At 31.5% G+C, this 27,652-nt stretch overlaps 8 protein-coding genes across 9 annotated transcripts; 4 read left to right on the top strand and 4 right to left on the bottom strand.

The window, feature by feature from the left end:
* Positions 1 to 8: 8 nt before the first annotated feature.
* Positions 9 to 12,127, bottom strand: LOC128394779 (WD repeat-containing protein 47-like). Of its 2 annotated transcripts, XM_053355147.1 has the most exons (7): positions 11,175 to 12,127; positions 9,327 to 10,824; positions 4,260 to 4,502; positions 2,835 to 3,046; positions 2,396 to 2,736; positions 2,170 to 2,310; positions 9 to 897 (listed from the first exon to the last, which is right to left on the bottom strand). In XM_053355147.1, exons 1-7 carry the CDS (start codon positions 11,474 to 11,476, stop codon positions 536 to 538), a joined length of 3,099 nt encoding a protein of 1,032 aa, XP_053211122.1. In that variant the 5' UTR covers positions 11,477 to 12,127; the 3' UTR covers positions 9 to 535. The 2 variants fall into 2 exon arrangements, with proteins under 2 accessions (XP_053211122.1, XP_053211123.1); XM_053355148.1 differs by lacking the exon at positions 4,260 to 4,502 and having other exon boundaries at positions 11,175 to 12,124.
* Positions 12,128 to 12,675: 548 nt separating this feature from the next.
* LOC128394785 (uncharacterized) lies at positions 12,676 to 13,574 on the bottom strand. The gene is made up of 2 exons (XM_053355154.1): positions 13,432 to 13,574; positions 12,676 to 13,335 (listed from the first exon to the last, which is right to left on the bottom strand). Exons 1-2 carry the CDS (start codon positions 13,525 to 13,527, stop codon positions 12,925 to 12,927), a joined length of 507 nt encoding a protein of 168 aa, XP_053211129.1. The 5' UTR covers positions 13,528 to 13,574; the 3' UTR covers positions 12,676 to 12,924.
* A 1,818-nt stretch (positions 13,575 to 15,392) lies between these two features.
* Positions 15,393 to 16,503, top strand: LOC128394784 (uncharacterized). Its single transcript, XM_053355152.1, has 2 exons — positions 15,393 to 15,878; positions 15,987 to 16,503. The coding sequence occupies exons 1-2, from the start codon at positions 15,681 to 15,683 to the stop codon at positions 16,365 to 16,367; spliced, it is 579 nt and encodes a 192-aa protein (XP_053211127.1). The 5' UTR covers positions 15,393 to 15,680; the 3' UTR covers positions 16,368 to 16,503.
* A 1,313-nt stretch (positions 16,504 to 17,816) lies between these two features.
* LOC128394672 (calcyphosin-like protein) lies at positions 17,817 to 19,127 on the top strand. The gene is made up of 4 exons (XM_053355026.1): positions 17,817 to 18,085; positions 18,157 to 18,334; positions 18,411 to 18,620; positions 18,697 to 19,127. The coding sequence occupies exons 1-4, from the start codon at positions 17,934 to 17,936 to the stop codon at positions 18,796 to 18,798; spliced, it is 642 nt and encodes a 213-aa protein (XP_053211001.1). The 5' UTR covers positions 17,817 to 17,933; the 3' UTR covers positions 18,799 to 19,127.
* On the bottom strand, positions 18,909 to 20,541 carry LOC128394671 (elongation of very long chain fatty acids protein 7-like). The gene has a single exon (XM_053355025.1). It carries the CDS (start codon positions 20,272 to 20,274, stop codon positions 19,483 to 19,485), a length of 792 nt encoding a protein of 263 aa, XP_053211000.1. The 5' UTR covers positions 20,275 to 20,541; the 3' UTR covers positions 18,909 to 19,482.
* Positions 20,542 to 21,474: 933 nt separating this feature from the next.
* Positions 21,475 to 22,402, top strand: LOC128395008 (uncharacterized). Its single transcript, XM_053355392.1, has 2 exons — positions 21,475 to 21,750; positions 21,823 to 22,402. Exons 1-2 carry the CDS (start codon positions 21,601 to 21,603, stop codon positions 22,075 to 22,077), a joined length of 405 nt encoding a protein of 134 aa, XP_053211367.1. The 5' UTR covers positions 21,475 to 21,600; the 3' UTR covers positions 22,078 to 22,402.
* Positions 22,403 to 22,496: 94 nt separating this feature from the next.
* Positions 22,497 to 26,742, bottom strand: LOC128395004 (CREB3 regulatory factor-like). Its single transcript, XM_053355389.1, has 2 exons — positions 26,507 to 26,742; positions 22,497 to 26,012 (listed from the first exon to the last, which is right to left on the bottom strand). Coding segments are annotated over exons 1-2 (2,001 nt in total). The 5' UTR covers positions 26,508 to 26,742; the 3' UTR covers positions 22,497 to 24,012.
* Positions 26,743 to 26,920: 178 nt separating this feature from the next.
* On the top strand, positions 26,921 to 27,625 carry LOC128395007 (programmed cell death protein 5-like). The gene is made up of 2 exons (XM_053355391.1): positions 26,921 to 27,130; positions 27,220 to 27,625. The coding sequence occupies exons 1-2, from the start codon at positions 27,056 to 27,058 to the stop codon at positions 27,556 to 27,558; spliced, it is 414 nt and encodes a 137-aa protein (XP_053211366.1). The 5' UTR covers positions 26,921 to 27,055; the 3' UTR covers positions 27,559 to 27,625.
* Positions 27,626 to 27,652: the final 27 nt, after the last annotated feature.

Here is a 27,652-nt window from a genome sequence, read left to right as displayed (position 1 = left end):
TCAAGTGATTAAATTTACAATTGATTCAGTTTATTGGATTAATTTTTTTCTTCATGACGATTATTCAATAAATCAGTAAATCATTTGTATTTAAATGTGAAAGCTTCAGATCTGATTCTCTGAATTGAATTAAAGTTAATTGTTGGTATTTAAATGGATTTTTAAATGCCAGCAATTTATTTGATAATTTGCTGTAATTGTTAATAGGCTTGATCGAGAGGATAATTAATTGTTTTGAGCAGGTAGATGAAGAGAAAAATTGAAACGAAAACATTGATAAAACTAATCAATTAATCAGAACAATTTTCGGGAAATATTGATTAGCTGAGATAATATAATAGTAAACATAGTAGAAAATTCTAGGTCATAGTAATTAACAATTAATTAATTGTAGGTCATTAATTAAATCATCTTATTGCGTCTTATGAGGATTTTTTTGAATATATGAACAATTAGTTGTATGATAAATGAGATATTTGTAACAGTTAATTATCCAAATAGTCGCTGGTTATTTATGGTAAATCATTAATTGTCGTTAATTGGGTAAAGTCCAAAGAGTTGCCGTTCTATCGGCACTTGTTGTCAAGAACGTGAAGTCATTTGGATGCCATCGACCTTGAATGACTTTATCTGTATGTTCAGCGACCACGATACTGGGCAAGGGTTGGGTAAGGTCACCTTGTAGGTCAGTTAAGATGATTTTGTTATCATAACCTCCGGTCAATAGGTAATAAGCTTTAGGTGAGAATCGGATGGTTCGAACCTCTGATGAATGAGGTCGAATCGTTTGAATGATTCGACCACCTCGAATATCGTATAACATACAATTAGCATCTTCATGGCCTGAGACCAAAAGTCGACCTGAGGGATCGACACAAACAGCAGAAACAGCGCTTCCTATGAGGATCAAAAGAGAGAACAACCAAATTAGTATAAACAATTAATTAATTTAGTTTCTTCTTATTAACACTTAACACACATGAAACCAACAATTAGCTAATACTAATTGTCTTCACTCAATTAGATATTGTAAAAGGTTTAGATTGGTGAAAATTTGGTAACAATTAGTTTCAGATTAGTTGATCTCTAATTTTTAATCAGAGGGAAAAGTTCAACAACAATTAGAGACAAACTGATTAACCAATAAACAATACAAGGAATAAATCAAGAGTCATTGTTAATCACAGCAATTGATTAGTTACACAATTAACTCAATCAAGCGAAATTGTTAATACAAACAATAACCATTAAATTAAAGATGATACAATGAGAAAAAAAAAGTTTCATTTTAAATTGAATTCAAATGTTATAATCTAATATAAAGGTAAACTAATAATAAACAGAAAAGTATAAATTGATTGTAATTATATAGTTTAAATTATATGATAACAATCAACAACAATGATTAACCAAGTGAAACCAATTGGTAGGATAAATTATACTCGAAAAATTGATTCACTATGACAACAGTTAATTTGATTTAAATTGTTGAAAGGGTATAACTTAGTGAACGGTTCGGTAAAAGTAAATAGATAATGGTAACAATTGATTAGCGAAATTAAGTCAATCTGATCAACGAATTAATTATCAGCTGATAATCAAATGATTGCGTAAATTACATAACCACATTCAAGAATAAAAAGCGAATAGACAATCAGATAAAAGACAGAAAAGATTAAGATTAACACGGAAATTAGAGATTAGGATTAAGAAAAGAGATAAATACAAGTCGATTTCATTGAAGATTTTCAACTTGGACTTATCGTCGATGACCTGAAGAGGAAGGGAAAACTTTTAGTAAGTGGAACTAATCTGCTAATTGTTGATATTATTGTAATTTCATTGAATTAAAAATACACTTTTAACTTAATGATGCATAAATTGTTGTCTAATTGTTAAGACAATTTAAGATTTAAGAAGTTAATGAGAGACAGTTAATAAAACACAATTACAATTTCTGGAATAAGGTAATTGTCAAGGACTGGGTAATATTAATCATCCATGTAATACTTAGATTGTCACAAAGTTAATTGCAATATTTAAATTGTTATTGTTATTGTTTCCCTGATTGTGGATCACCAAGTGATCATCATAAAGGAGGAGATGTTTTTTTTTGATGGTTTCAATGGTGTTTTGATTATATTGAATGGGAGGTGGGAAAATGTTTACCATGAATGGATCCTGATATCGGTGGGGCAGTGATTAGATTAACACATCCTCGAGTTCGTAGGTCCCAGAATCTTATGGTTCTGTCCTGAGATCCACTGACAAACATGGCACCACCCCAAGTGTAAAGTGAAAGGATGTGACCTGAAATATTTATAAAACATGATCAATATTGTTGCTGAATTTTTCACACCTATTTAGATACAATGAAGATGAATGAATGAGTTACCTGAATGTCCTGATAATGCTTGGAATGGTGTTGCAGTTTCACAGTCGGTGATGTAAATTTTACAATCACCAGCACCACCGGAGATCAATAGGTTAGAGCCATTGGTTAAATCTTCCATGAAGCAAAGATCTCGGACTGTTCCGTCATGCATGGTCAGATCGGCCTCAGTGCCGACAATATCACATCTATCAGCATCAAAGCGCATCAATTTGATGGTTTTATCATTTGATCCGGTGGCAAGTAAATCACCGGACGCATTCCAGGCCAAACAGTATATTGAACCTTTATGGTGTTTACATCGTTTGAAAAGTACAGTTGGTTGATAAGGTTCATGATCTTCACTAAAAGTCCAATAAATTAACAGGAGAGAAAAAAAAATCAATTAATCAAAGGATATTGACATTGATCCAGTTTGATGATCAAATTAAAGTTCAATTACCCAATTGCCCGAATTTCAGAGCCCAAAGGGTATGAACAAACTCTCAATGTTTTCGAGTTTGAACCAATGGCGTAAAGTTTACCACTTGGATGAAATTCTGCCGCTCGAATGGCCTGAGCGTCTTCTAGTCGAGTGACCGGAACAAACTGGGCTTTCTTATCGCTATAAACGGTCGTCGTACTGCTCGAGATACTCTTATGTCCAGGTCCATGCTGATTAGAAGACAAAAAGTGACAAATTTGATTAGTTACAATTAGCAAATCATCCAAGAAACTCTACACATTTCAACAATCGAAATCAGCAATCAGTTGATTAGCACAAATTAAATCCTACCTTGGTACAAGCACATTTACACTTAACCGTCATTTAGATTAATTGGCTTTTCAATCACAGTCAAAAATAATTAGTAAAACAATTAACAAGTAACAAATTATTTATATTGATTAAGAGGAAAGGATTCACATAATGTTGACAACAGAATTGAAGCAAATTAAATTGTAACAATTTGATGAAAATTTAACTTAGAATCAAGTTTGATCAATTGATCATGATATTTGAATATGAGTGAAAAAAAAAGAAAAACTTAAAAATTAAATTGATTGTTGAAGGAAGAGGTAGAAAGTATCAACTGACAATAATGAATAGAAACTGAATTAAGTTAATCAGTGAGACAGTTTTCGTGATTTGGTGAAGTGTAATTAAGGAATTAACAATTTACGATTGGATAACAATAGCTGACAATCAAATGAGCTTTTCGTTTGTGAGACTAACAATTAGTCTAAGTTTAAGGAAACCAAATTAAATTGATTTGGTCATGGTTAATTTGAAAGAGTTTCTCTTTTCTCTTCTTCACCAACAATTGAAATTGATTGTTGTTATTCAATTGATTAACAATTCATTCCGTTGATTAAGGTATTTTTAAAGGTAAAAAGCGGGAAAATATGGGTTGGGAAAATTTCACTTTTATAAATCAAGAAAATGAAAAAAAGTATCAACAATTTAACTACAACAATATGAAGGTATTATTGTTTTCACTTTCACTTTGATTATAGTTTTAAAAAGTTAATTGTATGGTTAACAATTAGACCTGATAATACATCGTATAGGAAATGGATTAAGATCCAATCAAATAAATGTCATCCAATCAAGAGGATTAGTTGTAAAGTTTACAATCTAATCAACTGATTGTTTACCATCAATTATATTTTACATTGTAGTTAAGAGCTAAATTGATCAGCTACATTTGAATAGACAAAGTTAGTAATAGTAGTTGATCACAATTAACTTTTAATCAGTATCGATTGTTTTTTTTTTAATTCCTAATCAAATATTATCATGATCATAATGATTGATTGGAGAGACAGAGTTAGACAAATGATCTTAGTGGACATTAATTGACACTTAAATTGTTATAATTAAACTTACAGAGTAGACACTTCGATTACTGTAACTATGAAGTGGACAGGAGTCAGAATAATAAGATGACCTTGAAGTGGCCTTTGAACGGATATCATGAGATGATCCAGGTCGAGATGAATTAAGTGTCTTATTGGATTTAACGTAATCCGATGAGCCCATGAAATAAAAGTTACTATGTTGAGGGATAATCTCATCCTGACGAATCACTGGTCGACGATAAGCAGAATAGCTTCTCAAACAATCCATCATCTTGATTAATAGAAACAATTAATCACTCTCTTAACACTTTCACTTAATTATCAACAATTAGTAAGGTTAGATGATTGAACTATTTAAGACACACAAAGAAACGCGTTAAATTGTTGACAAAAAATTCAATCAATGGAATCACTTTTAAAATAAAACATTCAAGTCACATTGATGGTTTGATTTTGATTACAATCAGCAACAAGAAACAACAATCAATCAAAACAATTAGGAAAATGAAAAAAAAAATAGGATAAGTATATGTAACTAGTATTATGAACTGAATTTATTAAGAGTGAATCAAATTAAATGATCGGTTATTAGTAAAGTTATTAACACAACAATTGACATAGAGTGAGGTTTTAACAGTGAGTGAGGTGGAGGGTGGGAAGTATATTGTGATGATAATGATGATAAGGGAGAGAGAGAGAGAGGGTGAAGATGAGTAAAGATGATAACAAAACTTTTATTCACTTTTTTATGAACATTTTTCGCGGCTCAGTGATTCCATCCGGAGAAATGATCATGATCATGACAATAGCATTAAGAAAAAGGGGCAAGGTTACATGTACAGAGATGCTGATGATGATGATGAAAAGTGATGATCTGAAGAGTGATTCTTGTGTTCAGGTTGAACGAAAATCATTCAATGGTGAGGATTGAAATTAAAACAAGAAAAAAAAGTTACAAGTAACAAGAATATAAAAAACGACGAGATCATCCAAGAGCATCATCATCATCATCATAATCCCCATTAGCAATTGGGAGTAATGATGAGAGAGATTGGGAGTGAGTGAACGAGAGAGAAGGTGAGATATGAGTGGGGTAAATGGGTGGATATTAACAATCATTAAATTAAACTGAATTCACCTTAAATTGTTTACTTTAACCACAGTTAATCAGATAACAATAAACAAACAATATCAATAAAAAGAAATGATTATCAACTTTTCAAAGTAATTGATCAGAAAATCAGTTAATCAACTTAATATGATGGAAATTGCTTGTTTGTTAGAAAGTTAATTCAATCAAATTAACAAGGTATTAATATAATAGGACATCAAGAGTAAATTGTAATCACAACAATCAAGAGATTTAATCAACTATCATCATGAGTTAGCTTTTTTTTACCTTTACCTTGTTTTTTAAATGATTGTTTTTAAATTGTTACTAATTTTTCATGTTGGTTTTGTTGTTCATTGTTTAAATTATCAACAATTAACTTGATCAATTAATTTTCCAACAGGTAGTTGGGTTGAATCATGATCATTTCAATGATTAAGTCTAATAGTCTATGTTTAATTTGATTCATATTAAACAATTGTTTTTAATTTACACTCGATCTTTTAATTTTGTTTTTCTAGGTTATTAATATAATCATTATGTAATTAACTAATTGCTCAAGTGCAATTAGTAAAGGTAAGTAACAAATGATAATTGAAACATAATTACAGACAGAAAAGTAATCAAGGTTGATTTAAAAAGGATAACTACACTCACATAGGAATCAATTGTTGATCAATAATTAGGAAGCCAAATTAACAAATGACAGGGTCAGGAAACAGAAAGTTTAACAATTAACTGTCAGTAACAATCAATAGAAAATAATTAAAGAGAAATCAACAAGACAATGTGATAGTAATAATAAAACAAATACAAATGTATGATTATCATTAATAACAATTAAAACCTTGAAGGCACAAGGGAACAAACAATTTATAATATTAACAGTATTTGATACAAGGTAACACTGGGTTACGATTAATTGTTTCATTGAGAATTAAATCACAATCAATATCAAATGTTCATTAATTAGTGTGTTAATTGTTGGAATAACTTACATGACAACTTCGCAGGGAAAGTGTTGAACTACTTAGAACTGGGATCTTGGAATACCTCAGGTTACTTAGACTAGAATATGGTCTTCGAAGTCTAATCGCTTCTCTCATTGGACATATTCGGAAATGATGAAGAGATAAAGTTGATCGAGGAATAGATAACTTTTTTCTCGAATTGCTTCGAATTGTAATTGTGGACATAATTATTCTGGTATTTAGAACACAATCAAATTAATCAGAGTGAGAGAGAGAGAGAGTTATGAAACTTGCACTCAATTAGTTGCGGAAATAAATGATAAATCAAACTGATTAATAATCGAAATGAAAATTCTAGTGGAAAACTTTGGATAATAATAATCGATATTAGATTATAATGAGAAAAACGAATGAAAATCAACACGAATGAGATTTGTTAGCTCTCTCATCTCTCCCATTTTTCTCTCCCTTCAATTGTACAAAGAGAATTGAAGAAATTCAAGAGTTTGTGATGATGAGGATGATGAGAGAAGATAAATAAAAACAAAAGAGTAAAAGGTGGAAAAAGAGAAACTGAATATACCTGCAATTGGATGGAATAAGTAAATTGAGTAGCAAATGAGATGATTAAACAATTAACAATCAACCATTCTCATTGGATTAAGATGTTGTTGTATCTGTTTGAAAGGATGAAATTTATGGATTCAGGGGAAAATCATCTCATGAAAGAATTGAAATTAAATACTTGGTTCACTTTTTCTGTTGTCATGATTGTTGTTTTTACTTTTCTATTGAAATCGATCTATTGTTTTTCATCATGTTTGTAGATATTTTTCACTCTCTCATTGTTTGATTTTCATCTCAAGATGCAGATGAATGAGAAGAGGAAGTGTTTGATTAAGGTGCAGAAAAGATGTGAAATTTACATAGACTTTATTGTTTTTCGTCTATTTCAATATTGGAAAAGTGTGAAAACCTTGTGAGTTTTTCGCTAGATAACCAATCAAACATTTCGTCGTAATTGTTTAAAGGACTGAATCGAATCAAAGATTGGCCTTGATTGTGTTTAAGTGATTAATTAAATGATTTCCAATGGCCATTGGAGACAATCAATCGATAAAAACAAACAATCAAGTCAAATGATTTACTGAATTGTGATAAGATGACAAAGTTTCTTTTGTTTTTTTAAACTACAATTAAACATAATTTATGATTATTGGCTTGAAGACTGATTAAGGAGCCTCAATTAAGGCTTATGCTTAATCACTTGCAAGTACAATTTTGATAACAATTAAAAGTAGCATAAGTAGCTGTTAACAATTAGTATACCAGAAGCACTGAAACAGCTGAATTCTGAATGTATCATGGCCATGAGTCTAGATAATTAAGTTAATTGTTAGAAGAATTAACAATTTCCCCATTTAATTGTGATATTAAAACATAATATTTATCAAATATTGTTGATTTTTGAATCAACAATTCGATGGCCAATCGAAATGCTTAAGTATCATTTAGTAGTTGTGACAATTAATATCAATAAAATTCATAATCACGCCAAGGTTAACAATAGGATAACCTAAATATATTTTTCACAATTAAAGTGAAAATTAATCAGTTCACAATGAGAAATGTGGATGATCAGATCAATTGGTAATCATCAAGCACAATTATCAAATTACAATTAACCTGTTACACTTTTAATCAACTAAAATGATTGATTAATTAATTATGTACTCGATTAATTTGAGAATTGGTAAAAGTAAAGTTTGGATCTGTTGTTGTTAAGGAACTGAACTTTCCATGAGAAAATCATAATTATCGTGATGAAAATGGTCAGTTTCAAGGTGAAAACAGTTCCTCTCATCTTTAGATGATAACGATGATGGACATGACTATGGAAATGGAAACATGGGCAGATGTAAACAATTGAGAATTTAATTGTAATAGTAATTAACAATCATACCTCACGATAGGGAAACACATGGCCGAGAAGATGATGATGAACGTGATTAAGATGATTGTTGGCTGATTCATTGATTATCGGGCAAATATTTTCAATATAATCAAACTGAGGTTGAAATAGTGAATCAATTTGTCGTTTTGCAATTAACTCCATTGATCACTAAATTCACTTGATTATACAAATATTAACTCAAATATAAACTCAGTAGACTACGATACAATTAGTTGATTAAATTGTTACCACCAATTAGCACAATGAAAATATAAATCAGTTGAAAATGATCATCAACTGAAAATTGATTGGCAATTCTCTTGTTGTTGTCTACAACAATCAATTGATTGATGATTCAAATCTAATTTGGTTTAATCAATCTACCCAACTAATTGTAAAAGTGAGAAAATCAAAGCTCATCCACTATTTAAAATACAATCAACAGCCAAGAGAAATTACAATTAATTCAATCAACCGCGTGGGTAGTTAACACTGATTTGATTACAGAAAAAAAAACTAAGATGATCATCATGATTTAAATTGCGTCTTTTGATATTGATAATTTAGATTCCAACAATCAACCTGGACACGCAATTGTACAATTAGTTTACATGTTAATCAATAACACAATTGATGATCAACGCCAACATTGTCATTCGATGCCAATTATAATCAACAAATTGTCTGAAATAATTTTGATTGTATTGCTGGAGAAAAAAGAAACTCTCACAATTAAGCAGCATGTTAACCTTTAGATCAGATTTAATTGTAATGGTTAACTTTCAATGACAATCAATTCAGATGAGGCTAAAACCTCATGAGAATCTAAATTGTTTCAGAATGTCAATCAGTTCAATTATTGGCACCAAATATTCAATCAATTTGTTTTGATTAACTTCCAATAGATTTTTTTTCTTGGACAATTAATAGAATCACAAGTTTGAGGAGTTTAATTATTCAAACAATTTTAGGATAATAAAGAGATTGAAGTTGACAATTAAATGTTTAGACAAGAAAAAGATGAGGATGGTGATTAAAATTAAGGGAAATTGTATTTACCTTTTGGGATAAATCGTTGGTTAATTGTTGGTTTTGATTGAGTGATGGTGATGTTGATTGTTGTGTGGGTTGTAAGGGTGTTTTTTTGTTATTTTGAACTGAATTGTTCAGGGTTTGTCCACGTTTCGGTAAATAGGAATTCATCGGGATCGCTGATGATTCTGGAATCGAATCATATCTTGGTTTAAATGGATTAATTGAGTTTGGCGTTAATTGTGATGATAATTGACTATTATTGGCACCAGGTAATGATGATGATGATGATGATTGATGTTGATTGAAATGATGAGCTGGTTTTTGTCGATTATTTTGTCGCAACTGAGTAAACGATTCACATTGTGTATCATCTTCCTCTTTGATAATTGATTCTTCCCATAGAGACTTTTCTAGTGACTGTTTCCTTTGTTTCTGAAATTTAACCCATAAATCAGGTGAATCTTTAATTGTTGATGTTAGTTTAATTTGATTGGCACTTTTGGAACTAGATTCAGTCTTTGGCACATCGATTGGGTGAGTATCATTTAGTGATGACAATTGATTCTTTTGTGACTTTTCATGTTCCAATTGATTTGATGGTTCATTTTCATTTGATTCTTTAGTTTGATTTACTCTTGTTGTTAATGATGATTTACTATCAACCGTTGGTAATTTATCAATACAACTTGAACTGAATACCAGATCACTTTCGAAAAGTTTGTCAACACCATTTTGATCATTTGTTTTCCCTTCATTTTGACTAGACTTTAAATGGAAACCAAGTCCAGCGATCGAGGATCTGGACATTTCTGCGATCTCACCGACCGAAAAACCAACACCCACATTGTTTTTAGGTAAACTGTCAAGTAGCCCAGTGGTCAGTGATTTGGACATTAAATCGGACGCTTTGAGCCGGGTAAACGGAGTCGCTAGATGGGGAAATATTTTCGGCTTTATTGGAGTGACCATAATCATCTCGGACCATGATGCAACCAGCGAGGGCTTCTGAATTTGTTCAACATCGACACTCAAGGTTTTCTGTTCGAATGGATAAGAAAATGTTTCCGTTGGAATACTTTGTAACCAGGAAAGGAGACTAAGATCACCACTGGTGAAACCACAGCCTTCCAATAAGCTACAGAATTGTAATTTATCATCTCCATCTTTAGCTGAAAATGTCGCTTTGGTTTCACAGAAATTGACACACGATTCGTAAAGAATTCCCTTGATAATCAACTGTAATAATCGATCTGCTTTGGCCTCTCGTATTTTCTCATCAGGCTTCTTCTCATAAGGTAAATATTTCTCTATCAATGCATGAATTGTATTGAAGCATTTGATTCTTGAATTACTCGGATTCCAATTCTTATAATCAGGGTGATGAGCCAATGATGGTAAAGTCAAAAGTAAACACAATTCATTATAATCCTCTTTCGATGGACAACATTTTTCCAGCTCTTTAAGACATTCGACAACCTCGTTAACGGCCACTTCGACATTCTGGTAAGGTCCAGCTTCCGCTCTGATAAAATAACAATAATCAAGTAAGATGAAAGATATTAGTTATTTTAAAGAAATAACGGAAATAATTTCCAGGGTGAAACGACTCATTCTAATGGAATACAATTTCTCTTCTTGAGAAGTCTTGACTTTTTCATCAATCTAATTGTCACACATCTTAATTAGCTAATATATTCCCAATCGGGGAGTTTTTGAATGATCATTTTAAATCATTGATTTGTTGTTTTACATTTGCTTGGTAACATTTCATGTTTTATTTTTCGATAATTTAATCAAATATTAGTCTAACTAAGAATTAGATTATATGATTGTTGATGGATGAATTGTAAATCGAATCAATTTTTTACTCACCTGATACACAATAACTCTAAATATTGGTGTTTATGGAGACAATATTTAACGCCTTTTACATTGAAATCAGGTAGTATTTCGAGAGGTTCGATAAATTGTAGACAATCATCCCACTGACCATCGATAATTAATTGTCTCAAGAAGAGAAGATCATCCGAGAAAAGACCATTATGAACACCGGTCTCTCTTTCTAAACTCAATTGGCTTATACTGAGATCGCGATTATTTAAAAACTCCAACACCATACGAATGACATCTTCTTCTCGTAGGATAAAATTGCCGATATTATAAGAAGATGGCATCACCCTAGAGGCTCAGAAATTGAACATATGATAGAAGACGAAGATAAAAAGCAAGAGAGAGAGACAGAGAGAAATAAGAGAAACAGTTAACCCGAAAAAAACCAGAAACTGTTTCCACTCGTATTACATAAACACAACACTAAGAAGAAAACCCAAATTCTTAGGTTAGAAATTGTAAACAAATTCCATGGTCAAGAGATGACCACTTCCACCAACACTATTACCAAAGTGTAGTAGAAATGATTGACAGATGAAGAGAAAGAGATGAAGACACAAAATCCAATGAGAAGCGATTACATGATGATTTTAGAAGATTATTACTCCAGATCAATGGAAAGAGAAAACAACAAAATGTGTAAACAAGGAAACCAGAGGAAAAAGAGTTCAAAACATAAGAGAAGATGAAGAAATAAAGAAAGAGAGAAAGAGAGAGAGAGAAATTTTCTCTATGGATGATAATTGAGATGAGGATGATGATGAGTTGAGAAGATGGAGAAAGAGAAAAATGAAAATTTCTCTCTACTCAGTGGATGCGTATTCTTAACAACGGATACTACTAATCAAGAACAGAATTAAGGTAATTTTAGATTACGATGAATTCAAGTTGACTTTTTTTCTTCTTCTTCTTTCAACAAGTACAAATAGATAAGAAGATAAATGGATGATAACTAAGAGAAAATAGAAAGAGAAAAGTAAAAAAGAATAACAAGAAAAAAAGAGCAATTAAAATGTTACCTGGAAATGGAAATTATTTAAAACAGGTAAATGATAATACGAGTTAAATTGTTGCTCCTTGCGGGGTTAAAATCATTAGTCTCGGTCAGAACGAATCTAATCAATAAACCATAACAATCAGTGACAAACTAAGATGATGATGACAATTATAATTAAGAATCATCTTCATCACTTATGTACATGGACCATTTAAATTGAGTAATCATCGTTTCAAAGATAAACAATTACCTACTCATTCATGTGTCAATGTTAATGATGATGATTAACTTTGATTGTTGAGTAAAATAAATCATTGCATTCAATGATAATTCATTAATCCTACACACAGAAATTTAATCTAATTGTTTGAGAGTAAAAACTTTTCCATTGTCTTCATTGTTTACATTAAGGTTTCCCTTAATTGTAAACAAAGAATCAACTTAAATTGTTTCAATTAAAACGTTCAAATTTCAATAGTAACCGGATTAGTTTTGATTTCATTTAATAATAATCTCGTTGTGATTGATTTTCACACCGAATCAATCAAATAATCAGATGATCCGATTAAATCCTCTCCATAAAAAAATTGATTTATCACATTTTAGAGTTAAGATTATGTTGATTAAAGATGACTCATAAAATCGCGAAGAGGAATTGATGAGCACTCAAAGAATCTCTGAGATTTTGATTTTCGTCGAACTAACTTTCGATTCGTTTGAACATTTCCATGAGTATTAAATGAAAGTAAGCAACTTCATCGCGGTATCAATGGCCATCAGAAAATTCGGATCTTCAATAACTTGAATCAATTTTGACTTTTGCGAGTCCAAGGCTTTTCCAGAGACAGAACTGACCTTCGATTTCAATTGGTTGAACATTTTATCTGTCAAAATCTTTAGAACAGCAATGAAAGCTATTTTAAATTCTGAGATTAGTGCACCCAATCCACCGGTGGTAAAAGCCCGGATCAGTCTCGGAGTATAAGTGACAATACCGGTAAAAAGGGCTCGAACCAGTTCTGCCTTGGAAGTGGCAATAAAACCCACCATCAGGGAGTATCCATAAGGAGAAATTTTTTCCCATGAATTGATTATCACTTCTTGAGTTTTTCTCGAACAAATTTTATCAACAGCAGAATTTGCCATCTTACGAGAAGTTGAACATTAACAACATCGAAAGGAAAGAAATGAGGAAAATATTAGATTAAAAATGGACCAAAATGAAATAAGAAATAAACTCACCTTTGTATGTACCTTTTGATTGTAAATTGTTTTCAATTGTATTGATAGAAGTTGATTAATTGATAATGAAGAGAAACTACTAATCAGTCCTTTCATAACACAGAACGAAGTGGGTAACCAATAGATGTCACTAGTCTCAAAAAGGAGCGAAATTAAAATAAATTTAAATTGAAGTCCAATTATTGGATTTACAAACAATTTGATAGAGGCAACGAGTGAAATTAAAGGATGTGGAGTTTAAAAAGTTGTATAGAGAGTAATTGGTTGACGATAAGGACGAGGATAAAATATCAAGTCTCAATAGCAAGTTGATGGAAAGGCTGAAACTGATGTGGAATATGTTAACATTTTAATTGTAATATAAAAATACTAGACGAAAATTGGACTTGGATAAAGGGTAAATCAAAACTATTAATAGATATACTATGAGGTATAATCGGTATATCGTATGAGTATTGCTATACGATCGAGACGATGATTACTCAATTTAAATGGTCCATGTACATAAGTGATGAAGATGATTCTTAATTATAATTGTCATCATCTTAGTTTGTCACTGATTGTTATAGTAGATTGATTAGATTCGTTCTGACCGAGACTAATGATTTTAACCCCGCAAAGAGCAGCAATTTAACTCTTAATTTCATTCTTAAAAGTCTACCAATACTGAGAAAAAGTGATCTAAAGTTTCAACTTTGAACGCGATTTGCTCGAAAACTAACCATCAGATCACAATGAAATTTTTAACAAAAGAGTTCTTTCGTATGTTGCTACAAAACTCTAAAGTTCCAATTCTTAACTCAAAAGTCCATTTTTTCAGCGTATTGGCCATTCTTACATTCTTCTGTACTATCTACTTGTGTCTCCTAGTTGATCGGTGATAATTTTTGATAAGAGCTATCAACTGCTCTCTCAACAAATCAATGATTTAAAATAATCACTTAAAAACTCCTCCATGGTTTACTCCTCCGTCAGTTTATAGTCAACAATAAAGGTTAATAACGGTAATAAAACTAAGTTTCATCACAGAGCATCATGTTAATATAAAATGTAAGGTCAAAGGTGAGAAGAGAATTGATATAAAAATTATATTGACAAGGCGATCATTGTTAAATTGAAAACAGTGATCTTTAAGTTGCATCACTATAGTTGTGAAACTGAATATGATCCAGTTTTGATTGATTAACTTCCATTACAATCAAGCTTGGATATTGGCGGTTGTTTTTTTCAAAATGGGCAACAAACTGCCTCTGAGGCGTTTCAGTAACTTCGTTTTCTGCAAAGCAAGAACGGCTCCAGAAGCGGCACTCAAATTACCCTGCAGTTTGCTAAACGCTTTCATGACCAATGATTCAATTACAGCGATGACACATTCAGCAAAGGCCTCGTATAATCCATCCAAACCCTTCGATTTGTAAGCTTGAAACATTTTCGGTCCATGAATTGCAACAATACTGACAATGAGGGAAATAAAATCAGCCCAAGTATAAAAGAGTTTTCCACCATACGAGAAGCGTAAGGCTCAACTACCTTCCAAGCCTCAATTATCTTTTCTTGCGTTTCTTTTGAACACAATTTATCAATGATCACCTTCACCATCTTAAAAAATATCAAAAAGAAGAAAAAATGAAAAAGATTACAAAAAATGTAAACAAATAAATTTCTCGGTCTCAGAAAAGAATCAAAATTCAAACTAATCAACTTACATTTGGAATATCCTTGATTTCGGCCAAATGTCCAAGTCAATCAATTAACTTAAATGAATAAAAATTAACTACTAATTGTTAAAAATTAGAAATAAAATTAAATTAAAATCAAGTTGATTTAATCAACTCAATTCTTCAATCATCTGGTCGCTGGTTCGGTGGCTCCATCTTGGAACTATCAATGTATCGATATTTATAAGATGCTATTTTCCGACCTGATCAATTAATAGATCTTTGGTCATAATTAGATGAGCGTCTATCTAATTGAACTTTGATTACGATTGAATTGACTTGGATGATGACTGAGAAAAAAATTGACGCTTGAGGAAATTGTTGTCATTTCTATTGGTTCGGTTGATATGTTGAGTGGAAAATATTATTCGAATCCAAGTTTGACTCTTATTTCTGGATATTTGGGACTAGAATCTGTCAAATTTGAATTGTTTACAGTTGAAATTTTAAATTTCAAATTAAAATAAGAAGTAATAATCAATTGGTATTTAATTTTCTTTACTTTTTTTGTATTGAAGGAACAAGTCAAATATGGACAATCGGGAGCCAATGAGAATTTGTAACTTGTGTTTCTATCATGAGGATAAATCATCTCGCAATTTTTCTCGACATGCAACCAAAATTCATGGTGGAATCACAGATTATCGGATAGAGTATTTAGATGAGGATGAATTACAAGAATTGCGAGCAAAATGGGCTCTTTTCAAGATAAATCGTTACAGAAATGTGGTAGGTATGACATTTTCTATTCTTTTCATTAAATTCTCCTCTTTTGTTTTATTCTTTCCATACTAAATTGGCTCTTCTTTTTTGTTTCTCTCAATCTCTCTATTCTAGTCACCGATTAACTCCTCATCAACAACTACACCATCTTCATCCTCATCTTCATCATCGGCATCATTTTCCATTTCACCATCTACATCAGCATCTATATTATCCCAACATTCACGCCAATCACAACATCAACAACACAATCACCAAGACCACATTCATCATCAATTACTATTACAACAGCAACAACTGATACTACAACCTTCATCAATTCATCATGTAGACCCTAAATCATACAGGTATCAACAACAAACCATTGACAATTTATCACCTCACCAACTACATCGGGCATTGAAAAAGCAAAATTCAAAATATAATGTTGTCAACCTACTATTGAATTCAAGGGAAACAAATGAAGCATTTTTCTCTCAACTAATCAACTCCTGAATTGAACCAATTCAATCAAAAAAAGCCCATCAAACACATGATGAGTTTAAAAATACTAAGACAATGTTATTGTACAATAATAATATAAAAAATCCAATAATATTAAAGGAAAAAGATTTTGAATGATCATTTTAAATCATTGATTTGTTGTTTTACATTTGCTTGGTAACATTTCATGTTTTATTTTTCGATAATTTAATCAAATATTAGTCTAACTAAGAATTAGATTATATGATTGTTGATGGATGAATTGTAAATCGAATCAATTTTTTACTCACCTGATACACAATAACTCTAAATATTGGTGTTTATGGAGACAATATTTAACGCCTTTTACATTGAAATCAGGTAGTATTTCGAGAGGTTCGATAAATTGTAGACAATCATCCCACTGACCATCGATAATTAATTGTCTCAAGAAGAGAAGATCGTCCGAGAAAAGACCATTATGAACACCGGTCTCTCTTTCTAAACTCAATTGGCTTATACTGAGATCGCGATTATTTAAAAACTCCAACACCATACGAATGACATCTTCTTCTCGTAGGATAAAATTGCCGATATTATAAGAAGATGGCATCACCCTAGAGGCTCAGAACTTGAACATATGATAGAAGAAGACGAAGATAAAAAGCAAGAGAGAAAGACAGAGAGAAATAAGAGAAACAGTTAACCCGAAAAAACCAGAAACTGTTTCCACTCGTATTACATAAACACAACACTAAGAAGAAAACCCAAATTTAAATTGCGTAATCATCGTTTCAAAGATAAACAATTACCTACTCATTCATGTGTCAATGTTAATGATGATGATTAACTTTGATTGTTGAGTAAAATAAATCATTGCATTCAATGATAATTCATTAATCCTACACACAGAAATTTAATCTAATTGTTTGAGAGTAAAAACTTTTTCATTGTCTTCATTGTTTACATTAAGGTTTCCCTTAATTGTAAACAAAGAATCAACTTAAATTGTTTCAATTAAAACGTTCAAATTTCAATAGTAACCGGATTAGTTTTGATTTCACTGTATAATAATCTCGTTGTGATTTAAATTTATTGATTTTCACACCGAATCAATCAAATAATAAGATAATCCGATTAAATCCTCTCCATAAAAAAATTGATTTATCACATGTTAGAGTTAAGATTATGTTGATTAAAGATGACTCATAAAATCGCGAAGAGGAATTGATGAGCACTCAAAGAATCTCTGAGATTTTGATTTTCGTCGAACTAACTTTCGATTCGTTTAAAACAAATTACTCAGGAAAAACAAAATTATAACTTTCATTTCCTAACGAATTTTAATTTTCAGATCAAAAAATTGTTAACTTTTAAAAAACTTTTTTTGTAATTAGCGGTAGAAGCTCTCACAAGGGAGATTTAGTGTCGTCCTGGTAACAATCCGGATATGGAAAGATGCTCTGACAGAGCAGCTCTGTTAACAGTCAGACTGATTTACTCAGTCGTAGAAGAAGTTTTAGAATTAATAAAATTGATTATTTTGTCTTTGTGATTTATTCGTTCTTTATTTTGTTTCGTTTCAATAGCTGAACAAAAATGGCTCATCGACCAATGTCTGGACAGTCTCGAAATGAAATGCTTATGGCCGAAAAGGCTGGACGAATGTTGGAAAAAACAACCGACCCCATTGAAAAGTTACGATTTTCGGCCTTAAAACGAGGCGCGGCTGGAATTTTAGGAATTGGAAGGTGAGACTTAGTAATTAGTTGGTGACGATTAAAAATCTAACGAATTTTTTCTCTCTCTTTTTTTTTGTTAGAATCTTTCGTCGTATGGATAACGATGGAAGTGGATCATTAACTGTGGATGAATTTACTCAAGGTATTCACGAGTGTGGTGTTGATTTCACTAACGAAGAGATTCAAGAGCTATTCATGAAATTTGATCGAGATGGTTCAGGAACAGTTGATTATACTGAATTCCTAAGATCAATCAGGGTAAGTTGAAGAAATTAATATAAAGATATAATGGCTTTTAAAATATTCTGCTATTTTCTTTTCCATTTAAACTTAGCCTCCTGTCAATCAAAATCGATTGACAGTCATAGACAAAGTATTCGCCAAACTTGATGTCACCGGGGACGGAAAAGTGACCATTGAAGATCTTAAATCGAAATATAACATCAAGAGTCATCCCGAATATCAGAACGGATCTAAAAGCGAAGATGAACTTTTAAACACTTTCCTTGTTAAATTCGAAGAGAATGGAACCATTGATGGAAATGTATGTGTTTCCATTAACAATTAACTGATTTCTCGATTCTGATTGATTTTCTCACTTTTTCTATTGACTATATCAGGTAACCAAGGAGGAATTCATTGATTACTATTCCGGCATCAGCGCTTCCGTTGATGAGGACATGTATTTTGATCTGATGATGAGACAAGCCTGGCATCTTTGAGGATGGTCAACAATTAAGGAACTGATTGAAACCCCATTGACTCAAAAGAGAGAGACAGAAATTTGAATCAATTGAATCAATTTAATGATTAACTTTACTTTTTCCCTTTATTTTTGCTTTTTGCAACAAACTAATTGATTTTAAACTGTCTGAAATTTATTTATGAATCTCTGTAACTGTGATTGTTAATTAACTCTTCATTTGAGAGAGTATACTGATCATTCCACAATCAACAAAATCCAATGAAACTAATTTCAAGCAATTAATTGTAACGTCCAAATCAATGATCATTTTGCAAACCGTATTAAAATAGAGTCTCAAGAAAATAATTCAACAACTCAATTAGATCAATATGATAATAGAAAATAGATCAAAGCAATTGAATTATAACGAAAAAAAAATTGTCATTTATTGGCAATTTAGACGAAATGAAATGAAAATAGATTTCCAATATTAAATTGTAAATCTATAAATCGATTTAGTTATCAAAATGATGACAGCAACGTTGTTAAAATTTAAATTATGAAAACAATGATAGTTAAGCGAGTGTCAGATGAAATCATGTACAATAATGAAAAAGTTAATGGAATGAAACAATTAATGGAGAAGAAAGAAATTAAGAAAAAGTAATTAGTTTGAAGGTAATTAGAAGACTAAATTTACATGGGTTTTTTTGTTCTGAAATTAATCATGATGATTATCAACCTGTTTGGTTTTTCTTGAAAGCTCAGTAATGGCTACGTAAGCTTCACCAGCACTATGAGCAAGGATGAGAATCATCATACCGGGTGGACCTGCACAAGAATTAACTAATTGTGAGGCCATGTGAGCACCGTTGAGAGCAGCAAAGAGCAGGGCAACATAGTGGATATAATTTTTGAACCAAAGGTGATGTCGGAAAGCGGCTCCAGGTGAGGCTAGAACATAATAAGCTGATCTGATGACCGATAAAATGGCATCGGTAAAGGGTAGAAATAGGAATGAGCCTCTAGCGTACATGCGAAGGCCAAAGTAAACAACTAAAATGAGACAAGAGTTTCTCAGGGCATGAAGGATCGGCTTTTGGCCTGGTTTAGCTCTTAAAATCATGACAAGAGTGGACATCATATCGGCCATTTTCATCCACAGGTAAGTGTAACTAAGACGTAATAAAGTTTCCTCAATGAAAGCACCGTCTTTGGGCTCGGTACAAGCCCAACAAGTGACACCAAAATTTGTCAACCATCCGATAATTGGTATCGCAATACCGTAAACACCAAAGTTAAGTCCATTTAAGACCAACATCCAAGGTCGTAAATTGTATGACTTTCCCGTTGAACCTAAAATCGAACCTAATTTAGCAGCAATTAACAAATAGATTGACAAGAAAGTAGCAATGTGCCATTTTGGATGATTGATTAAAAAGTAATCAGATACTCGAGGTTCATGATAACCTCCTGAGAAAAGATTCTCAATCTTATTGGTAATCACTTCCATTGTTCAATAATAATAAAACACTAAATTAAACAATTAATAAATTGTAAATTATCACAAGAACAAAACAAACAAGATCACAATGTTAATCGTAAACACTTAGTTGCTTTGGTCAGTTCACTTATACCAATGGTCAGTTTGACTTTTTTGATGTGATCCGTTGGAGAGACTTTAATGATTTGATTGTTTGGGAAGAAAATGTTTCAATAGAAAAGTTAAATTAAGAGGAAACTTTTGCCACTAAATTAACTAACTAACAACAATCTTAAGGTAAATTAAAAAGGTAAAATGTTAACTATTTTCATATATACTTTTCCTATTAAAAGAAACCAGTTTAACCTGATAAGTTATAATCCTACAGGTAAGAAAAGATCATCTTTTTTTTGTGTAATCTTTTCCTCTAAATTAATTAACAACAATTAACGTTCAATTCGTAGCTAAATAGACCTGAGAGTTAATTGTCCTCACAAATAAAAGTAATCTAGTTGGTAAATTGATCGATTTCGTCACAAAATTTAAACTCCAATCAAAATTCAATCGTAAATGTAACTTTCTAACTTCGAAATCGTTGTTGAGAGTTTTAATTTTGTTTCTTTGTTAATTGTTACTTTTCCACCTAAATTGTAATTACTACTTTGCATTTAAATTGTTGGGGATTTTCTTACTCTGTCATTGTCTCTAAATTGTAATTGTATTTTTCTTCTCATTGTTAGTATAGTTAACTATTTACAATTAACTGTTATTTTATCACTTTTTCCTTCCTTGTATACTGATTCATTTTACCTTGAACTTTGTTCATTTAATTATTTTTAATTCACCTTAATTATTACACTAAATCAGGAAAAATTAAAGGAATAACTTTCATTCCGATTTTAACAGGATATTTCTGATTATTGTTATTATATTTACCGAATTAATTTCATTATCAACAATTAGTTATTCCGTTAATTAGGCTGGTTAATTTTGAGAATCAGATTGAAAGTGTAACTTGATTGAGAAAATAAATTAAACCAAAAAGTAATGAAATCAATATTTAAGAAAGAAATGTTTCCTTTTAGATCAATCGGGTTAAACAATTAACTTAATTGTTTAAACATCTTTTACCTTGTAGACTAATTGTGGCCAACAATTTACTAATTGTTTCAATTAGGTTTAAAAGTGCCGCTTAATTGATTAGTTGAGTTTTTGTTTATTATTAGTTAACACAACTGATGATTGTGATTGTTTTGATTGCCTTAATTGTTTTTATTGTCTAAAAATTTTACCTTTTTAATTGTTGTTTAGTTTTCACAATTCTTTCATTTTATTGTTGATTAGTTGATTTGTATCATGTTAGATTTGTTTGGTTCGGTGTTTGGTCGTAGTCGTCGATCAGGCCAAAGTTCAGGTTCATCTAAAACCGAAGGCCTTGATGATGGTTCCAATAAAGACTCAAGTAATAAACCAATTTATCCATCAATCAGTGGTAACAATCAATTGGTGAGTTGATTAACTAATTTCTCAACACAATTCGATCACAATTTAATCGATAATCTTTTCCTCTCTCATTAGGATTCACCTTATTTACCAAGGCCAACAACTGCATCTACTCTTGAGAGGCAATTGTCATCTAATTACTCCCCCATTGATGGTATTCCGTTTGTAATTAATCCCAATATTCAATCAACTAATCAGTCCAATTCCACCAGAATCGCCCTGGAGACATGTTTCGAGAAAATCGATCAAATTGGAATATTTTTGGCCTCACCTTCTCAATCAAATTACAACATGGAAACTGAGAAATTAATTCTTGATCAATACCGTTAATCTCAATATCTTTCAAATCACTTTGGCCTAAACACACAATTAAACTCATCATCATCTAATCATCTTCATCCAAACTTTTAATTACTTCATCTAATCATCAAAAGGGCTTGAATTTACCTATGAAAAAGCCAATAACTCCATATAATTGTTGATTGTTGATTGTTACCTTTTCCAATTGTAATTATTTATAATCTTAACCATCATTTTATCACCATTTTAATTGTTAATCACATCATCATTGTACCGAGTAAATAGTTATTAATATTTCTCAAATTAAATCAATGATAAACTTACCAAAGTTAAGATTATGATTAAAAACAATCAATCAATTTCTCGTCATTAACGTTAATTCAGTGAAAACCATTGATTGTAAATGAAACATTTTCCGAGATTGACAATTAAATTGGACAATTTGTCAATTAGGCAAGTGAAGAATATTTTATTTCGTTTCTTTTTGTTTTGATTAATTGTCTTTTTAAACATTTTTTTAGTTGGTAATTTAGTTGATTACAATTTTAACAAAATATAATGTAGTTCATTCAAAGAAATCACTTGTAACACTGTGACCAATCAAAGATCAATCAGTCAAACTTAAATTGTCATAATATTTACAATGATTAGATAATATTATGAAAAAGAAAAGGTGTGAAGTGAGAAAAGGTGAAAAATGAGGTTAATTATTAATTTAGGAATAACAATCAAAAGAGAATCGAGAGTAAAAATTAATTTCTTTGTTTTTCCAATGGTAAACTGTATATGTAAATAATATCTTCAGATCAACAGGAAAGAGGGAAAAGTTATCACTTAAAAATTGTGGATAAAATTTTTCAAGGAAAAGGAGGTAAACATACAAATTAGAATAGTTTTTTGTTTTCGTTCTTCTTGTGATTAGTTAATTGTTTTTGGGAAATTAAAATATATGTATAGAAAGTGAATATAAATATAGTAATTTAACGAAGATAAGGAGAGAGGTAGGAGAGAGAGAGAGTGGAAAGTGGGAAACATACACTGTACATGGAATTAGATGCTCAAGATACATTTTCTAAATATACATTAATCGTAATTAAATATAATATAAATCATCTATTTAAATATGATTCAACTATTAACATGAAGAATGAGATAGATTTGGAGAGAGAGAGAGAGAGAGAGAGAGAGAGTGGGAAGATCAATGAAATGCTTTTTTGTTTTGTTGTAATTTTGACAAGAAATATAATCAATTGTTTTTTTTTTTCATTTGGAGTAAACAAAGAAAATGTTGATAGGAGTTTAAGGATGAGGAAATTGTGAAAGGAAGAGGATGATAAAGAGAATAAGTTGAAAATGAATGACCGTTTGAATGGTCAAAGAGAGAGAGAGAGATAAATTGTTTCACCCTTTTCTCGTGTTAATTGTTATAATTTAAGTTTGACTTGGGGGGTTTGTCTCCATTTTTGTTTCTTTAAACTTGTCGACATTTTGTTTTTCGTTATCACAGTGCGTTACAGTTACAGCTTTCGTACTTAAAATAAAGAAGGTGGGGTTTGATTTACTTGTTAATTGCCACTGAACACGTTTAATATGGTGTGTGTGTGTTTGTGTTGTTTGTATCTTGATCCAATAGCGACCATTGATTAACAAATAGATTTGTTATTCATCCTTGAAGGTCACGGGAACGGGTAAAAGGAAAGACATGAAACGAAATAAAAACGAACCAATAAAAATCCATCGTTGCATTTGAATTCATTTTTTTTCAGGCATAATCAGTTGCGTAATCGTGATCAGGGTTGGCGTTTGGGTTGTGAAAGTTTTCCGTTTTCTTCATTGACAATTTACAAAGGACGAAGGAGGTTATATATTTAAATATCCAAATGCTTTTGGTTTTTTTTTCTTATTTTGATTTATCTTTTGATGATTCTTTGTTTACTTGTTCACAAAAAGACTTTGACACGACCTTTATAGTTTATCTAGTCCACCGTCTGAAATTCCTGCTGATACATTATCCAGAATTGAATTTACAAATTCAGTCGTGTTACCGGCTACCTTTACTTTTGGCCCTTTGGTTGACACAATATTTTCATAAGAATCTGTTAGTCGATCCTCTCGATTAGATCGTTTCCCGTCCAGAACCACATTGGCTAAATGTTGAATATCAATAAGTGCGTTCATCATCTTTTTGTGTTCTTGTTGAAGTCCAAACAGTTTGATCTTATTCGCTTCGTGTTGAGCTTTTTTCTTTAAACGACAAGCTCGAGAGGCGAGTTTATTTTTCTCCTTTCGTGATTTATTACGCGAGTTGACGGGAACTTGAGCAACTGGAGTTAAATCATTAATCACTTTGCTCAATTTTTTCAATTCCAGGCCAATCATGAGAAGTTTCTTTGGATTGGGAGTTAGATCATTACCATCACCTCGACGAGCTTTACCCGCATGTTTAACACCCTCCATGGGACATTCAGAAGCGAAAACGGGATCTTTAGCCTCGGCTAAAACATGAGGATCGTTACTTTTTTCTTGTACAGGAATTATTCGGGTTCCTTTGGGTCCCTTTGATTGAACATTATATTGCCAAAAGTATCTTTGTTGACCAGTTTTACGAGATCTTCCCATGTCGAGTGCCCATTTGTTTTCTACATCATCTGAAGTTGTGGCACCAAGTAAATCTTTTGCATTATAATCTTTGTAAAAAGATTCATCATCTGAATCATCATTTTCTTGATCATTATCTGAATTATCTTCAGGTTGACTGGCAAATCCTTCATCATGAGACGAAAAGCTACATTCGGTACTATTTGAGTTGTTTCGCCGTCTGAGTCTTGGTTTAACATATTCTGGACTTGGTTCAGGACGATAAACAGTTTGGGTGACAAGTTGATCATCCTTGACATTTTCCATGCTAACATCACAATTTTCTTTATCATGGTTAATCACTAAATTATTCAGATCCGTACTCGGTGAAACAGGTTCCTGTTTAATTGTCATGGTGGGACTTTCTGAGATGGTTTCCAAATGACAGTTACCATTGTTGCTGATGTTTCTACCACAGGATGAATTGTTTTTCGAGCTGGTTGTTGGAAAAAATAATTTATGATCTACAAATGGCTTTATATCAATTTGAGAGGACAGTTGATTTGCAGGTTGAGGTTGAATATTGAATTCCGCTGAGTTTAGGATTGTCTTGGGTTCCCATGATTGACGTGATGATGAGTAAGAAGGTATTGATTGGGTGTTTGGACATACAGGATTGTAGGATTCTTGAGGATTTATAGATGGATTAGCCAACGAAATAATCTGATCAACCTCATCAGGTGTCAGTTGGACATTTGTCCCATTAGGAATAAATGTATTATTAAACACAGGGAGACCATTCAGAGTATTCAATTTTTTTGTTTCATTTGGAGGTACAAGACTTTTGTCATCACCGATTTGGATAATATCTCGTACTGGAACCATTGGTGTTGGATTAGCCAAATATTCATCTAGATCTGTTGAATCAAGCTTATCATCGACCAAATTAAGCTCAGCTAATGTTGGCCCTCCAGAGAATGAACCAATATCATTTTGAAAGATGTCTTCGATTTTCATCGATTCATCACAATTTGTACCATTAAATCCTTCTGATTGCCAAAGAGACAAGCTTAAAGTGTCTAAATCTTGGTCAAAATCAATCAGTTTATCGTCAAACATGAAGCTATCATCCATATTATTATTGTTGTTATTACCATTGTAACCATTAACTTGTTGAGGGTTATTATAGACAAGAGCAATATTGTTGTTGAAATTTGTGAAGTTGTTGTTGTTGTTGTTAAGATTGTTGTTATAAAGCGAGTCAACTGAGAGACACATATTATTGTTAATGATGTGATTGTTGATTATGTTGTTGGCATTAGATGAACCAGGTGAAATAGTCACCATTGGACGATCCATAGTGAACTTATTTAACTCATTCAATATCACTAGTGAAACAATGGTGGATGATGATTATGATGATGAATTCCAGAGAAGAGGGGAAAAACCAAAGAGTAGAGATGGAAAAAAAAAGAAACGAAATGAAGATTATAAAACAAAGATAAATGAGAAAAATCAAAACATAGAGAAGAAAAATCAGCAGATAAAATGGCTAACAGAGAGAAAAGAAAAAAGAGACAAGAAGAAGCCGAAGAGAGAATTAAAAAAAAGACAGAGGTGGAAGAGAAAAAAAATCAAAAGAAAGAGGAGATAGACAGAGAATAATATAAGTATACAAAGGAAAATTGTAGAATGAAAATCAACAAAAAAAAAAGATAGACAGTGAAAGAGACACTTGAAAGAAAGAAGAAAATTATCTCAATCAAATCTAAATGAGAGAGAAAAGAATAAAAAAAATCGTTCTATTGAAAACCCGAAGGCTAGAAAAAAGTAACAGAGAGAAAAAGAAAAATGAATTTAGAAAAAAAAAGAAGCCACTTACTTGAGATGAGTAAAAGTATCTTCTTTTTTTTTATTATTCTTTAAGCCTCCAAACACAGAACAGGTTAATTAGTTAATAGAGAAAAAGAAAACGATGCAAGTGATTAATTGAGAAAAGATAAAAAGACAATTTAACAATGATGATTAACAAAATAGAAACGTTCAATATTTGGTGTTAACTGTTTTTCTTAATTTAAGATTGGGCTTTACACTTGTGATTAGTAAAAATGATCTAGAAAAATCTCTTCATTCTGATTGGTTAGAGTAACTTGACGTTTCGAATGATGAAATGCATCTTGTTTACAATTAGAAAACGAAAAGAAAGAGAAAAAGAAAGAGAAAGTTTTCAAAAGAATTTGCGGTGAAAATAGAAAATCTTTGCTCTGAGAATAGACTTTTTTTTGTTGTTCTTCTTGAAATAGACAACAGGCGTTGATTTGGTTCTTATTTTGATTCATTTTTCATTCTGTTTTTGTCTCGTGTTTTTGGTCATTCATTTTAATTGTTGATTAGTTGTAATTTCTTTGGTTTAATTGGTTGGTTATTGAGAATGGACGATGAACTTGCTATGATTCGAGCTCGAAGACTTGAGCAACTTCAACAGCAACATTCTGAAAGTTCAAAGGTTTGATTTTGTTTTTTTTCTTTCTCTCTTTTCATTTGGTTCATTTTTCTAATTTGAAAGTTAATTTGATTTTCTTTTGTTTTCTTTAGAGTCCTTTAGGTGATAATTCTGCTGCTGCTGCTGCTGATGCTGCTAAGAAGGAGGAGAGGAAGGAGAAGGAAGATGAATTTCGAAATTCAATGTTGACTCAAATATTATCTCAAGAAGCTCGAGCTCGTCTGAATACGATAAAAACGGCGAAACCCGAAAAAGGGACAATGGTGGAAGATATTTTGATCAACAATGCGAGAATGGGAGCAATTAGAAGTAAATTGTCCGAAGATGAATTTAGAAATATCCTGGAAAAAGTTAGCGAAAGATTCAAGAAAGAAACCAAAGTACAATTCGACAGAAGAAGAGCTGCCATTGATTCTGATGATGATGATTAAAGTGTTTCTTTTTCATTCATAATCTTTGCTAAATTGTAAAGGATTAAACTTTTCACAAGCTTCGCAATCATCATCTAATTATTTTCTATTCACT

The sequence above is a fragment of the Panonychus citri genome, unplaced genomic scaffold (genome assembly GCF_014898815.1).
Source record: "Panonychus citri isolate SS breed McGregor unplaced genomic scaffold, ASM1489881v1 Contig00140, whole genome shotgun sequence".
NCBI classification, from domain to species: domain Eukaryota; kingdom Metazoa; phylum Arthropoda; class Arachnida; order Trombidiformes; family Tetranychidae; genus Panonychus; species Panonychus citri.
This window is presented reverse-complemented; position numbering and strand designations above follow the sequence as displayed.